General features: G+C 40.2%; 2 protein-coding genes across 15 annotated transcripts in view; both read right to left on the reverse strand.

The window, feature by feature from the left end:
* Window positions 1–246: 246 nt before the first annotated feature.
* Window positions 247–9,859, reverse strand: LOC102672928. 14 transcript variants are annotated; one of them, XM_031509030.1, is made up of 17 exons: window positions 9,415–9,859; window positions 6,809–8,086; window positions 6,223–6,318; window positions 5,968–6,147; window positions 5,672–5,881; window positions 5,343–5,593; window positions 5,077–5,266; window positions 4,662–4,854; window positions 3,740–3,834; window positions 3,580–3,603; window positions 3,159–3,203; window positions 2,752–2,818; window positions 2,472–2,639; window positions 1,926–2,070; window positions 1,719–1,826; window positions 1,490–1,642; window positions 247–689 (listed from the first exon to the last, which is right to left on the reverse strand). In XM_031509030.1, the coding sequence occupies exons 2-17, from the start codon at window positions 7,550–7,552 to the stop codon at window positions 635–637; spliced, it is 2,724 nt and encodes a 907-aa protein (XP_031364890.1). In that variant the 5' UTR covers window positions 7,553–8,086; window positions 9,415–9,859; the 3' UTR covers window positions 247–634. The 14 variants fall into 14 exon arrangements, with proteins under 14 accessions (XP_031364890.1, XP_031364889.1, XP_031364888.1 ...); XM_031509029.1 differs by having other exon boundaries at window positions 8,952–9,859; XM_031509028.1 differs by having other exon boundaries at window positions 8,940–9,859.
* A 3,351-nt stretch (window positions 9,860–13,210) lies between these two features.
* The window catches only part of LOC102676771 (protein enabled), a 4,865-nt gene continuing 1,630 nt past the window's right edge, over window positions 13,211–16,445 (reverse strand). The window contains exons 6-9 of the mRNA XM_031509015.1: window positions 15,161–16,443; window positions 14,899–15,084; window positions 14,537–14,789; window positions 13,211–14,450 (exon numbers count right to left, since the gene is read on the reverse strand). Of these exons, the coding sequence (XP_031364875.1) occupies window positions 14,422–14,450; window positions 14,537–14,789; window positions 14,899–15,084; window positions 15,161–16,443 (1,751 nt within the window). The 3' untranslated portion in view covers window positions 13,211–14,421. The remainder of the gene's footprint in view (window positions 14,451–14,536; window positions 14,790–14,898; window positions 15,085–15,160; window positions 16,444–16,445) is intronic.

A 16,445-nucleotide genomic window follows, 5' to 3' on the forward strand; every position in this document is an offset into this window, starting at 1 on the left:
ATTGTTCAAGGCTTAAGATTATACAAGTCAATAGAAAAAATCGGACGTTCTTTTAAGTGTAAAAAGTTTCGTGAAAATTCGAAAGGGAACAAGGGAACTATTATTAAGAATAAATAGTAAATAGTATAGATATTTTATCTATTGGTCGCGAACATTTCATCTATTTCATATTTGTTTCATAGGTATGATTATTATCTATTTCGAATCGAAGAACATGCTGCTTCTAGAAGAAAGTTTATTTATCACTTTTTTTTTTTTTATATCGTTTCGTTTCGTTCGCTTCTTCGTTTTCACGTGTTCACGTGTTCGTGTATTATTAATTTCGTGTATAGATTAAAAGGCGTGATAATAAGAATAGCGAATAACGGAACGGTGCTACGACGTTCAAAGCCGCTTCGTGCAAATCTTAACGCCTATCGTTAAACAAAAGCTCGCGGCTTTGCTTTGCTCAAGATTGTCTACAATGTCGTGTAAATATCAATTTGTATGTAGCGTGATTCCCTCTCGCGGATATATGCGGCTACGTACGAAGCGATTCGAAGGATAATTTCAACAAAGGAAATTTCTTCGACATGAGTCCCCCAAGTAGGATGAAACGTTTTAATTTATTCGAAGGCATTCGTTCAAGTGTTGATCAGCACAACCGATTCGTCGATCTGCGCTCAGCTCGTGGAACTTTTATGCATGTTCTAAAAAAACAATCCAAAATTTCTATTTAATGGTTCGATCGTATAATCTATCGTATCTATATAGATAATTTACAATAATTATCATTATGAATTGCAATAAATATTAGCTGCTAAAATGATTTTTTAGGCCGCTATCGTTTAAAATTGATAAAATGAAAAGGCGAACAAAAGAAAGCAAAAATAGTTTTTTAATTAAAGTTGAAACAATTTTAAAGGCTTAAGTAAAAGTATCTGTTGTAAATAAAAAAAAAAGCATCTATCGTAAATAAGGCAAACGAATTATTTATTAGGCGCAAAAGAAATGTATAAAAAAATATGAACGAAGCGTTGTTCTTTATTTTTACGTATATATACGTATACGAACACCGCAAACGATTAGTATTTATAAAACGTACGAGGGAAAGGCTGAACGAAGCACGTGCGTTTTACAATTGTTGCAAAACACTACGATTAGACCGTTCGAAACTAAAAAAAAAAAAAAAGAATTAACACTCGTCATTGCGATTGTTTAGAAAAAAAAAAAGAGCAGGAAAATTGATTCTTCATGCGCAACTACATGATTATGATATGAGAGTACCAATAATTTCCTTATTTTTTTAGAGAACTTACCCGTTCTATTCACTGAGTACTGGCAGAAGAGACCTTACGTGATAATCAGATTTAAAAAAAAAAAAAAGATAATATTAGCTCGTAATTCCGCGGATTATTTTTTTTTTTTTATTTTTTTCTTTCAGAATCAACGATTCGATCAAAAATTTAACGTAATATATGTATTTCGTTAAAATAGTGATACTACTTACAATTCGATGCTTTGAATCGTAGACGTGGGACACGTAGTTTCTACCTTGACATGGCAATGCTTGTGACACTTCATTTGACAGTCTCTACACTCGTAACCCTGTTTGCCTAATCTCCGCGCAAGCGTTCTCTTGCACACTTCGCACACTGTCCCTCTGAAACGAAATATTTCGCGTCACTTTCCACACTTGGTTCCACTCGCATTGCAATTGCCCGATGGTCAATACTTACCCAGCCATGTGTTTCGCTATAAAAGTGTGATCGTTAAATATATGAAGCTTTGTGCCCTTCTTTCGCCATTTACTTTTTTGTGCGAGCGACAACGGTACTAGGTAATGCCTGAAAAAGCAAAAAATAACGCGCATCAAAACAAACGTCGCCGCTTCGAATAACGCGTTAAATGATGCGTGATGTAGATAAAAATGTTACGTTGTTTACTTTTTGATACCGTTCTCGAGCGTTTCGAGGACCAATGTAGAAGCCTCGTTAATGTAAGTTTTGGTCGACGCCCCGCTTATACCGGATGCCTCGCTCAAACTCGATCTCCTCGATTGTTCCTCCCTCCCTGGTATCGATAAACGAGCTATAAAATTCAAGCGAAACGGTCGTTTGCACCTCGTAAAGTTAGTCTAGCGTGGTAGTAGCGTTATTGGCAGAGAGGAAATTTGCATTGGCAGCGGTTATTAGCATCGCAATGATTTTCTTTTCGCGATTCCTCGATCGAGCAGGATTTTCCATTTGCCAAGCCTCCTTAAAATATGCTCTCTATTGCATCGTATCGTCGTTTGTCATCTCGTACTCACCGACCATCGTGCATCGTTGGATGAATTCGTGCGCAAAACAAACAACAACAAAGTAGAATTTCACGCTTGAACGATTTGAATTATTTGAACTATATATTGGAGGAGGGGGGAGAAAGGCGGCTAACTGAATCAAGAAGAGAATAGATTTCGCGAAGTTTAAAGATTGGATGGGCAAACGTACCCGAGCCAGGATCGCGAGCCCTGTCCGCGGATATAGATCTGGAGTGTGGATCCTCGTGATTCGCATCGCCTTCCGGTCCAACCGATCTGCTTCTCGTCTTCGATCGACTCAGCCGTTTCTTTATCGTGCCAAAGAAATCTCGACGTTTTCTTCTCGTTCTTCCCCTCTCTACAATAATTAAAAAATGACACGCGATGGTTCACGACTCGTATACCAAGATTCCTATACGTTGCGTACACGTGGTAAAAAAAGAAAGAAGAAAATCATGCGGTAAAATTACCTTCGGAATTGGAAGAATTCGGTGTGCTTTCCGGTCCCGACGTCACGCTTGTATCTTTCGGTCCATGCTGAAACGAAGGAAGTTGTTAAATTGTTTATACACAGGTAGTTAAGGTTATGGTTTGCGAGCATCGGTTACAGAGTTTTCTTTAAAAAAGATTTTGTTTTCGAATATAACTAGCTTCGATTGAATTTAGAAAAAGGGCGTATAATTAGATCTCGTAGAAATTTAATAATTGAAATATTGCAATTATGAAACAGGCAATTGTATAGTATATCATACGCTCTTTCCTCATTATTTACGAGAAGTAAATAATAAGTTCAATGATAAGAAACTATTAACAAAAACAACGTAGGATAAAGGAGGGGGAAAAAAAACAAATATCTCGTAACAAGGAGAATAATTACCTCCGGAGATATCTCTTGCCAGTTCCCACTTTCCGTTAGGGCGACCTGTGAAATTAGTAAACAACACGCCACTCAACTGACGATAATTAGTGTTCTCGTAAAACGCAAGGCATTGCTTGATTTCCATACGGCTCTTAAATGCGGCAAGGAAAAGTTGCGATAAATGAAAGGAAGTTTCTCGAGAAAAGATCGCGAAAGGGAAGAAAGAAAAAAAAAAAAGAAAAAAAAAATAGTACGCGATTTTTCATTTTACTGGAATCGCAAATTAGAGACAACAACGTGTGTAATAATAATAAGAAGAAAGGAGGATTGGAAAGACACGAGTGCACGAGTTTTCGATCCGAAACCGGCGAGATCACGTCGATGACACGATGCGTGTGCGTGTATGTGTATGTGTGGGACGACACGACGTCAAGCTTACCTTAACTATCTGCCGCTCTGGCTGCTGCAAAAAAAAAAAAAAAAAGAAGACACCACAAAAAAAAAATAGACAATAATCAAAATACAGTGTTAGTAGTAATACGTGAAGAAAAAATTTGTATACATAATTTATATGGAAATGCGTGCGTGCATTTATTTACCCTTTGCTGGCTGTGCACTATCAACGTTCCTTTATTCCCGTTGCTTTGACCGGTTCTGTAAGGCGAGTCCACCACGTTCCCGTTCGTTAGGTAATCTGCGAATTACGATCGATCGTTCTTTTAAAAATTTTTCTCTCCTCCTTTCGATTAATGAAGAGAGAAAAAAATAAAATAAAATATATATATATATATATATATATATTTATAATTTAATAAGATTCATCGACTTTCTACGTCCAACGTTCTACCAAGCATCCATCATTTCGTCTACCAGATAATTTTCCGCGTCTGGCAAACGCGGCCGTGCGATTATGCAAGCGTTGCGTATTGCTGTCATTACGATCTGCCAGGCTCGTTCCTCTGGTAGTCGAAATAACTTTGAAGAATTGTCGAATTCGTCCGTAGAGGTGAGCGTAAAATCGCATCATATCGTGCTAGGGGGGCAGGGGGGCAATCGTTAAAGCCAATCGTTACCTAAGAACGGAATGGAAATAAAAAAAAAAGGGGAGGGAGAGGGTGGAAGAGGCAAAGAATTTTTATATATGTTTGCAATATATCATGCGAATTGCACTACGTGATAGCGGAGAGCACGGGCACCGTGAAGAAAGGAGAAACCAAATTTCTTCGGAAAAAAAAAAAAAAAAAAAAAAAAAAAAATACTTGGAAGTTGGAAGTTTTACACGATCGATATAATCTACGCTCTTCTACGTGCTTTTTCTTCTACGTGAGAAAAAGGGGATCTATTATTGTTAAAAAAAACAACAATAAAAATGGCTTCTTCGGGGCCCCACGTTGTGACGGCCACGCGAGAAAAAACGCGTGAAGAGGAGGAAATACGTAATACTAACGAGGTATCGCTACGTATAATTCACACTTGTGAACACGAATGCAATGCCTTTCAGATAAAGTAATAAGTAATTACCCCCTTCGGGTTGAACGGTAGAGTCGTACAAGATAAGTGTGCTGTTACCATTGTTGTAATTTAGATTATTGTCGCTGATGAGATTTGTCGGGGTGTAGGTACGAGGAGTCGGTGACACCGGCTTTATCGTCTCCTTCACCTTGTAAGGTTTGTTCCCAATTTGAGGCACCTCCGCACCCTCGATGAATAGAAACTGAGAAAAGAGAGAGAGAGAGAGAGAGAGAGAGAAAGAAAAGAAAGGAGGAGAGAAAGAGCGAAAGAGGAAGAAACGAATGAAACGACGCGAAAGAGAAAAGGCAAAACAATGGCGTAGCAAAATTGAACATTTCTTTTTTTTTTTTTTTTTTTTTTTTTTAAATAATACCACGTTTAAACGTTCACTCATCGTCGTTTCTATGCTCTGTATATTACTTACCTCAACGGTCAGGGTGCCGGTAATATCTTCTTCCTCGTAGGGCCGATTTTGAAGAGGTATTATCTGCCTTTGACTCGGATTCGCGAGAAGCTCGTCGATCCCCACGATTCCCAGGCCTAAGAATCGTTGCGATTTGTTCGCGCGATCGTAAACTTCCAACAATACTTCCGACGTGTTCCGATTAACATCGCTGGAAAACATTAATTTCGAACAATTAAAACACGCCGTTGATCGAGACGGGTTCTCCCTCTAAATAAGAATCTCACAATAAGAACGCTTCGTCCCACGACGGGTTTCTAGTGTCCTTCTTCACGGACGTTTGATTCTTTTGAGGAGGCTCGTCCAATTCGACGACGCAATACGGTTCCACGGCGCCTTGCTCTCCGCCCAATTCCGCGGCTCTCGCCACTTTGACGAGCAACCGCCTGTCGCTGACCACGTACTGGTTTTGAGACAGGGTCGGGCTCTGAGTCTGAAGCCGTTGCCGCGAGCTTTGAAGCGAGCTGCTCGACGTATGCTGCGAAGAAGAAAACGAATATTAATAATTAAAGAATTCCTCAATGAAAATTGAGCGAGTGAATATGAATTCGCTCACCACGTTGTCGTAGTGCATAGGGATCGAGAAGCTTGGCTGGGTGCTCGCCGGTTCCCTCCATAACCGTGGACAGCTCGGATATTGGAACAAATTCAGATGGACATTGATCCCCCTTAACGCTCCTATCACGATTTCCGTTACGACCTCCTGCAACTGGCTCTCGTCCAGATCTTTCTTTATCGTGCCCACTTGGGCCAATGAAACTTTCACCTAATAACGTAAAATTTGCGAAATATTGGCATTGAGAATTTTTTCTCAAGGGGAGAGGCAAAAATTAAGAGCGAAAAAATACTAACGTCCGGCCAGCCGTCGCACTTCAAGTCGAGGAGAAGCTTCTCCGTGATACAGATGACGTTCAATCGGGCGCGGAAACGGTTCACGTTCACTCGATAGTGACTTACTTCGAGTTTCTCAGCTTTCCGGCGGAATGCTTTTAACTGTAAGGCTGGAGTGGCTTCGCAATCGCACGTGATCGTCTGAAACGAAACAGATTCGAGAATGTGTCGGCGAGATGACGGATCGAAAGGTGGGTCGATCCTTCGAATACGTACCACGTCGTCCTTCGAGTCGCATTCGCAAAAAATGTTGGAGAGATTCGGTGGATGGGTTTCAGGTAAAACTCGAACGAATTCGACCCCGACTCCGTGCTGCAAATAAGGAGAAGAGCGCAGAGTGAAGAGAATGAATTTTTTTTCGTGGAAATTTTTTTCGAAAAAGAAAAGGAAAGGAAGAGTTGGTTAGTTTTTTTTCATTAGCTGAAACAAAACGTTTCGCTCAATGTAGGAATTTATAATAAGTGAGCCAACTATAAGCTCGTGTATAATTTGACTAAACTTAAAAGCTAATTCCTAGGACCTCGTCGGTAAAATTGTCCGACAATAACTCGTAAACGCGTTGAGGCGGTGTTTTCGTTGCTCAAGAAACACCTACGCGAGAAGATTGCGTAGTCTTATCTAGTCTAGCCGGTTGTTGTCTTACACGCGATGAACACTTTGTCGATCGAACAAAGTTCACTGCGGATTAAATTCTGATTCGTTTTTTTTTTTCTTTTTTTCGATTCGACCATCGTTTCAATATAAGAAAATATTGTTATTATTTTACATATTACACATCGTAGAGATCAGGTTTCTCTCTCACCTCGTCGACAGAGTTGGCGGTAAATTGATTGAGAGACGCGACCCAAACGGCCAACAGCTCGTCCAAAATCGCTGGATCCGAGTAGAGCCAAACGATAACCTCGTTAACCCAGCGGACAGCATCGGGATCGGCACCGGTTGCCGTCGGTAGATGCAAACTTTTGCTACTCCTCGCCGGGCTGATCAAAGCGCCGGATGTCTTCCTCGTGAGACGTTTGCGGACAGGAGGTGTCGGCGGGACGTAAGGCGAGGTGCCGGAAGTTGGACCGGCGGCACCACCACCGGCCGGATGAGCAACGGATGCGAGCGATCCGGAACCGGCGCCGCCACCACCTGCCCCGGTCCCCGAAACGATTTTTTGCTTGCCAAGCAAAAGCAATTTGCCGCCACTACCGCCACCACCTCCACCACCACCAGTACCACCACCACCGGCACCACCACCACCACCACCAGCACCACCACCACTGACACCGACGCTATCACCGTGGACGATATGGCCGTCCTTGGCGGTAACTATTGTCCCAGAACTGAGCCCGTTTAAAACGAATCGATTGTAAACGTATTTGCCGACACACAGTACCATCAATCCGAACAACATCCAGCCGAATATGAGCATCGATAAGGTATCCATGGTCGTGTCACCAGACGAGTCGAAACTGCATATCAGATCGTCCACCCGCTCGGCCAAGTCGGCCATATTGCCCCATCGTTCGGCCAACCAAGTCCAATTGGATTCCAAAAACATTCTTTTCTATTTTCACCCGCTAGCGGACAGCGCCCCACTACTACTGTATTACAAGTTATTAATAGATCTTGCGCATACCCTGGGCCCCCAGGATACGGCACTGCCCCTGTCTCGCGACTGCCTTTCAACAGTTTTCCTTTCCCTGTCTCATTACTGACGTCGATCTTCCCCTTTTGATTTTGCTTTTCGCCCGATCTCGCCACCTTTTCTTCTCACTTCCGTCTCTCCTTCTCCTCCTCCTCCTCCTCCTCCTCCTCGATGCAGATAAATCTCCCTTCTTTCCAAATCTATCGACGATTCGCACCGTTGCAAGGAAACGATCGTGGAATAATCATCGACCAACGATTCTTCCTTTAGAAGATAAATTTCGATTCGATTCCCTATTCTTCGTTACTTCGACGATTCATATCTTGGATAAAACTGTGATGATATCACTGTGTTGATGAATGTGGTGACTGTGATCGTGACCGTAATCGTAATTATTCCACTTAACTAACCCATAAACGCGCTTGATTTCATTCCCGTCTCCTCGTGCTGAAAAAGAAATAACCGTCGACCGGTCGACGAACGCACGTGGATCAAAACTATCGAGAGAGTACGTCTGTATTGATGCTCTCGTTTATGGATTGAAATTATTGTTCGTCGATCGAGCAATGAAATTAATCTTCGATCGACGAGAGTAAACGTTGAGTATATTTCAAAAGAATGATTTCATACTTGGGTGGAATAAGAAAGAAAAGAAAAAAGAAAAACGATCGCAAACATAAAAAATAAGATACAAGGCATGAAAATTTATCAGTGTTGTTTTCGTGTTCGGTCAATGGTCGAGTTCCCTTACAGGCGCGGTGTCTTTGAATGCGTCATCACTCGCGATTCTCGTATCGCATCATGTTTTATTTGTGGCAGCTTTCGTGATAGCTATCAGTCGACCGTCCGAGACACGGTCGAACGCGTGTTGCTCGATCAGTGATCGAGCAAATCTAACGAACACGCGATCTCCTTCGTCTATTCGATCTCGAATCTCTAATAATCGATAAATCTTCGATTCTTGCGAATCTCTAATCTTTCGCATAAAAATGAAAAACCATTTTTTCGCGTTGTGCAACGAAGCAAAGCGAGGATTAAAAAAATCGATTGTCTCGTCTCCCTGTAATGTTTTTCAGCGCAGGTAAAAAATAACCTATTTTATTAATAAACGTTCAATCTTCAAGAGTGATGCGAAACACGCGGTACGTCGATCCATTCACGTTTCAACGTGCCAAATATTGGTCACGGTTCTCACGTGAAATTATCAACAGTGATTCACCGATTCCCAAACTCGTATTCCTTCTACTCCGAAGGATGTGTATTATGAAACGAATCGGATGAAGTGGGTTGCAAAACTAACGAGGGAATTCACCACTTTGTACCACCGACTTCCATCGATCCGACGAGCGAATGAAGACAACCGGCACCAATTCGCATTTCCTTCCTATACCAGCTTCAATTTCTTCTTCGTTTTCGACGATCACGTGTTATTATGCACCAAACAACAAATCGATCAAAGCTACCGCACACCGTAGCGCTACGTTTAACCTAGGATCCGGCACGCGAGATACTTTACACGATGCCGTGCACACACGAAGCATCTCTTTTTCATTCGTTTTACTCGCAGTCAATTATCGTATCTCTTTACTCTCTCGTTTATTCGCCGGCAACTTCGTCGCAGCTCCCTCACAGCCCACCTCGCGTCGCCTCCAAAAATCTCACACTGCGCCGCGTGTCTCTCTCTCTCTCTCCCTTTCCGCTCCTCTGTTGTCGCAACGCGTGGTCGTCCGTGCTCCGTGAGGCGCAAGCGCGTCAACGGCATTTGCCGCATTTACCTTTACGACTTTCGTTTCTTTCGTCTTCTCCTCCAGTCACCGATACCACGCGATACCAACGACGAGTGACCTGGTTTTTCCCGCCTGACCAGTTCCAAGTCACTTCCACGCTCGTTTGCCGCGTTTTTCTTAACTTCCGTCGTCGCGTTACGCCGCCGAGCGTCCAAGTGAAGTACGCGCGGCACAACGCGATCGAACTAGCGAGAGAACGCACGATATAACCGGCGCCAGGCGATCTCCTTCGACGATTCACCGACGCCGCGTCGGGCAATGGTACGGCGAACGTTCCTACTACTACTACATTACTATTACTACCACTAGTATTACTACTATTACTACTGCTACTACTACTTAGATCGATCGAGACGCCGCGTCGCGCTCACTCGATACTCTGTACGCGTTATCGATTCGCAACGAACCGTGAAACACCCATGGTCGCACCCATGGCGCGCACACGATTAACGAGCAAGTCGTTTCTACCTACGTGTAAACATCTAATCGTGGAACGGAAACGCCGTGACCGCGATCGGCCATGCTAGATATCCTCCGCGCTATCCTGCCTCTTACGATGCGTCATTCGTTCTTTCCCCTTCTCTCGATCCCTTCTCAACCAGCCCTCGGCTCCGTATGGCTTATCTTTCTCCCATCGATGCCAAACCTCCCTACCGCCCTTCTCTTACGTCATATTACGAGCCAGTGACGCATCGTTGCTATAATGGTAAATGGATCGAAAATCAGCAAGTAACAGTGGAGATCCGCATGCAATGCGAAATACGAATGGATTTCTCGAGAACGGTCGAGTCTCGAGTCTCGATTTTTCTCACTGACGACGATGATAAATGAGGAAGTTTCACGGTTCGTAGAAATCGGGTTACGAATCGTATTCGCAAAAGATGCATTGCGATCTATATGTAATTGAACGAAAACAATTCTTTTTTTTCTTTTTTTTTTTTTTCTCGTTAATCTCGCTCGAGAAAGGAAAATTCACTCTAAAGAATAGATTGAGCGTATACTTTTTATTATTTCGTCATTCATTTACATACAAATATTTTCAAGATACGTTTTAAGAAACAGTGCGTGTTCGGCATCGATTCTTCAAACTTTCGTATTAACGCTGCTAATTGTATTTCGTATAAATTTTCCTTCGCGCGCGCGCGATCGCTTTTTAAACGCTAATAGAGAATACGCTACGTGGCCTCGTCGAGCCTTCTCTCTTCGATGAGTCTAGGATACGTTCCGTCGTTGTCGTTGTAGTTGCAATTCCACTTGATGAAGTAAGAACATTTCTTCTCTAAGGGTCGATATCATCGATGTTTCTTGTTGCTAAACGACACAAGGGGCGGGTGGGGGGAGGGGGGAGTGCGAACGTTTCTGAATCTGCATAGTATAATCGAGAACGCGTAAACGTTGCTAAATCATCATCGCTATGTTTTTTTCAGCCTACCGTTTTTTATATAATGTTTATCAGGAATAATGTTCGTGATTGCCACATTGTTTTCAAATGATTTTATCCTTTTTTAATTTGCATCGTAGACATATCTATACGTGTATTTATATTATAAACAACGACGGGAAACGGCGACGAGACTCGACGATCGACGATTAAGAAGTTAATGCGAGTCAAGGTATTGTACATACGCGCGCAACATTGTGTACGTATGCACACGTTGAAATATCGATCGGTTATCGGTATATTTCGGATTAAGAAAATAATAAATCGGCGAGCAAATTATCGAACAACGGATATAAAGAGGGGAGCGTTTAAAATAAACAATGCCTTTTTCGACCTCTCGTTGCCGTTACGTCGCACGTAATACATAAAATAGTATTTCACTCGTTATTTTTCATATCATACGTGTATTTTGCTTGCTGCTGATACATTAATTATAATACAGATCGTTTATAATGGCCCTGGACACGGTATATCTCCCGACTTGGCCCCGATTCCGACGACACCATTTCATCGGTATCGGTAAAAAGCAATGTCGATCCGTTATCGCCATGCTATCTCTTACGCTCCTTAAATAATTTCAATCGTAACAAAACACTCTTTATGCTCGCACGTTAATCCTGTCATTATTAAAATTATCCATGTATGATATATGTATATATAAATATACATATGTTAAATATAATATAAATGCATCTAACACTAGTCGTACTTTTCTCGTACCCCGTGCGATTCACTTTTTCACCTTATATTCATCGAACGTTTACCATTGCCGCGCCCAAACTTTTCCCCTTTACTCTTCTTTACACGCAACACCCACCGTCCAAACATTCACGTTCGCATTTTTAATCACACACAAGCACGCGCGCGCGCATACACATATGCACGCAGACACTCAACGTTATATTATTCTTACACGCATGCATACCTGTTCCACCTGTTGGTTCGATCGTTTATTAAAATTTAGCCTTGTAAATTGTTTAAACAAGAGTTTTCGTCGAATCGTTATTTTTAAAAGACGACGCAACGCGATCGCAAGATTATTCATTACCGTGGAAAGCCTTAAAAGTTAATATGGAAATGAAATCAAGTAGCAAAATATAAACAGTCGATAAGCATAAAAACTTTCGAAAGTCGTACAGTGATAGTGGAATGCGATAAGACAGAACGGAATATATTGTTTCAATGTGAAATGCATCGAGTGGCAAAAAAAAAAAAAAAAAAAAAAAAAAAAAAAATTTTCAAAAAAATTAAAATGTGTTTTTGAAAAAAAGGGGAAATTTTTTTTTAAATTGAAAAGGCCGGGGTGGAAAAAAAAAAAAAAAAATTTTCAAAAAAATTAAAATGTGTTTTTGAAAAAAAGGGGAAATTTTTTTTTAAATTGAAAAGGCCGGGGTGGAAAAAAAAAAAAAAAAAAAAAAAAAAAAAAAAGATTTGCCAAGAATATATACGTATTTATCGTAACAACGAGAGCATTATTTTATTCAGTTCAGTCGGTTGTATCGATACTTTGTGAACGAAACGTCTTAAGTCGAGATTATGCGAGCATTAAAAAATTTTAGATTAGATACTAGTTTTTTTTTTTTCTTATTCGACCTTAAGACAAAAATTTAATATGTAATTACAATTTTAAGATACGATTGCGCGATACGAAGGAAAAAAAAAATGAAATTAAAATAAATCATTTTTATAGATAATAATAGATATTTATAGATAAATTGTGAAAAAACGCGCAAATATCATATCATAATTCTTAAATTCAATTCTTAAAGATTCAAATCGCATTGAGATTATCTCTTATAACCTTATCTCACGAAATATTGAAATAGTAGATATTAGTGTTAGCGATTATACTTTTCATTATTATTTTTCTTATACGACTAGAAATTGAAATAAAAAATTTAGTTGATAATACTTAACATTATCGTTGCGCTCTTAATTAATGCGTTAATTTAATAATCAGTCGTCATAAATCCGTCTTATGAAGCAAGGAAAAAGAAAAAAAGAAAAATAAGATAGATAATGTTGTAGTTAATATAATGAATCATCGATATTTATCATCGATTTTACACGTCATTTAATTTTACATCATGACGTTATATCATATCGAATCATATCATACATCGAATGATATTGATTTTAGCGCGTTACGAAATAAATGAATACTGCGAGGAATGGATATGACAATCTTTTTTTCTTTTTCTCTTCATTTCTCTCTTACTTTTCTTTCTTTCACACACTTTCTTCCTATCGCTCTTTCTCTCTCTCTCTTTCTTTCTCTCACTTTCTCACTTTCTCTCCCTCTCTCTCTCTCTCTCTCTCTTTCTTTCTCCACTTTCTTTCTTATTCTTGATTGCTAACACTCTCCGATCCTGTTCAGTTTGAATGCAATAAATGCCAATAAGCTGGTGCGAATCAGCGTACGTATGGTTATATTATAGATACATAGAATATATATGAACTGCAACGTTAATTTTCTCATTTTCTGTGAGAATCGTACGAGAGACGATAAAAAAATATAAGAACGGAGAGTAGTATACTATATCGGTCGCAAACATGATCGCCCTGTCATATGTTGAATTTTGAATTTGTAACGATCAATGATGCGTAAATATAAAATCGATCGTAATTTTTTAACGATCGGATAATGGATATATTCTCGTATTAAAAGAAATTGTGAAACATATTTCTCGAGTAGATCGAGAACTAACTTTACTGGAAAATCGTGTGGCAGTTGGTTGATGATCACTTTATTCTGTTCTACCTGTTTTGCAATACCGAAAAACTTTGATTTGGAATGTATTGAACTGTGCGTATTAATGAAATCTGTACATGGAAGTGGTGGTATGTACAAAAAAAATTCAAGTGATATCGATATGTAATGTAATGTATATTACGTATAAAAAAAAAAAAAAATGTTTAAAAGGATAAAATTACATTATGACCGCAACAAAATTCAATTGTAAATATTTTTAATTCGATATTTTAAATACGTCTTAAAGTAGCAATATTTTTATAACCTTTTACGTATGTCTTGCTGAATTGAGTTTTGTGATATTTACATAGAAACGCAAGCGTTTTCCATTGTGCGTGAGATCAGCATTACGTTATATCACATTAGATTGTTCGATTCAATTATGAATAAATTATGAAAACAGTATATATGATAATCGTTATTAATTTAAAAAATCATAAAAAAATATAAAAAAAAATAAAAAAAACGTACAATACCACCGAGGACTAATATGAATGCTAAAATGTAGTGTGCATCGAATTGGTAGAATCAGAATCAATTTTATCCAAAAATCACATTGCTTACCATTCGCTCAAGTAAGCAACGAAAGGGTACGGTTCACTTAAAACACTAGATTAGATATAACGTACTTACACACAAACATGTCTGATATACATGGGGTATAACTGCATTCCATTTTCGCGAATACGTAGTAAAAAAAAATTCGTGTACGGTTGTCGATGATCGTTTCGGTTGATCTACACAATGGTAGAATTTTTCATTTTTTTCTTCGTTTTAGTTCAAACTGGTCCGCATCTCATCCTTATCTTCTACTTAGTTCCGTTCTGACAGCTGAGAGTATAAAAAAACAAAGAAAATACATAAGCAATTTTAATCATTTGAAATTTCCATCTCGAATTCATTCTTCATATTCTTACCATCTACAATCTCTTGTTTCATCTTTTGAAATTCTTTACGCACTTCCTTAATAATCTCTGCTTTAAATGCTTCCATTTCTTGAGCAGTGAGTACAGCCCCATCATTGACACCATTTACTTTTAAAAGTGTATCCTCTGAAGCTGAACCAAACCTTTTGCGAACCGATTTTGGTGATTCGGCACCATTTGAAAATTTATTGTTAGATGAACTATTCTTATCCCATGATTTTTTATCGGGTGAACTCTCAGGTTCCTAAATATATATGTAATATATACACACACACATATATATATACATAAAAAAAAAGAATAAAACTTGATAATAAAAAATTAAAATATAAAATTTATCGAGAAAAATTTACTTGTGGTTGTTCAGGTTGTTTTTTCTCAACAGCAGCTCGTCTACGGGCTAAAGTTTTAGCCATTTCATCCATCATGGAAGCCATACCGCCACCTCCACCTCTTCCTAAAGTACCATAATTTCCGCTTCCAGCACTTCCACTGCTACTAGTACTAGAACCACTGTTTTCCACTGGTTGCTGTGATGCCTATAAAAGTGATCGAATAAAGAAAAAATAAGAATTAAAAAAAAAAAAATGAAAAAAAATCCAAGATAACACAAACCTGTTGCTTCTTTTTAAGACGAGTTGCTTGAATTGCTGCAGCCAACGAATTGGAATCCGGTGATGGCTCGCTATTTGTGACAGAACTTACTGATCCAGTGGAACCAGATCCAGAAAGAGGATTTAGATTAACAGCGTTGATCTTCGGGGCAGGTGGTGGAGGAGGTGGAGGTGGAGCGGCAGGCCCAGCCACTGGTAGCATAGGAGGTGGTTGAGGACCAGCATTACCGAGAGGAGCGTAAACATTAGGATTAACAGGTGGTACGTGATGTCCACTGCCGGGACCACCACTACCACTGCCAACAGTATTTCCACAAGTACCACCGCTACCACCTACACCGCTAGTGCTACTATATTGATTCACTGAATTTGATGGTGTTCCATAAGGATTCGTAGCGCTCGAAACTGCTTGTATTTGGCTAGTACCATATTGTGCCTGTGCCTGAGATACAATATTGTACTGAGACTGATTCGGCTGGCCGACACCAACGTTGACTGCGACACCTACCCCATAACCCTGACCTGTTGTCGCAGCTCCGCTACTGGCATACTGGCCAATCGAATTACTACTTCCATATTGATTTCCACCAGGACCACCAGGACCACCAGCACCACTACTACCACCACCGCCGCCATATTGATTTGTTTGTCCAGGTTGTCCACTAGAATACGCGTTAGCAACTTGTCCGTTGTTATTGTAGAAGTTATTCTGATTTCCAGAAGAATACTGACATGGACTTTGCCCGACGACAGCGACAGTCGCGTATTGACTATTGTTCGGTGCAGCTCCATACTGATTTCCTTGACTACTACCATAAATTGACTGTGCTTGCGATTGATTCGGCAAATTTGATTGAGAAGATGGGGATTGCGCATATTGGCTCATCATCATTGGAGGTGGTGGCACCGGGACGTTAAAGTTTATCATTGCCGGTGGACACGGTGGAGCTGTTGCCGCCATAGGTGGCTGCGGTGGGGGTACTGGAGGTGCACCTCCGCTCGTCATTTGTCCTGCACTAGTTCCAATGCCACCGGTAACTTGCATCGATTGTATAACAGTTTGTTGCTGAGGTTGCGGAGCTGGAGGTGCTGACGAAGTTCTGTGATGACCGGATTGTGGTTGCTGCTGCAATGGCTGCGATTGTTGCTGCTGCTGCTGCACTTGATGTTGTTGTTGTTGCATAGATTGTTGCTGCTGTTGCGGAGGTTGTGGTGGCGCTGGCGGCTGTGATTGTTGTTGTTGCATAGATTGTTGAGGTGGTTGTTGTTGTTGTTGTTGTTGTTGT

The sequence above is a fragment of the Apis dorsata genome, unplaced genomic scaffold (assembly GCF_000469605.1).
Source record: "Apis dorsata unplaced genomic scaffold, Apis dorsata 1.3 scaffold_118, whole genome shotgun sequence".
Taxonomy (NCBI): domain Eukaryota; kingdom Metazoa; phylum Arthropoda; class Insecta; order Hymenoptera; family Apidae; genus Apis; species Apis dorsata.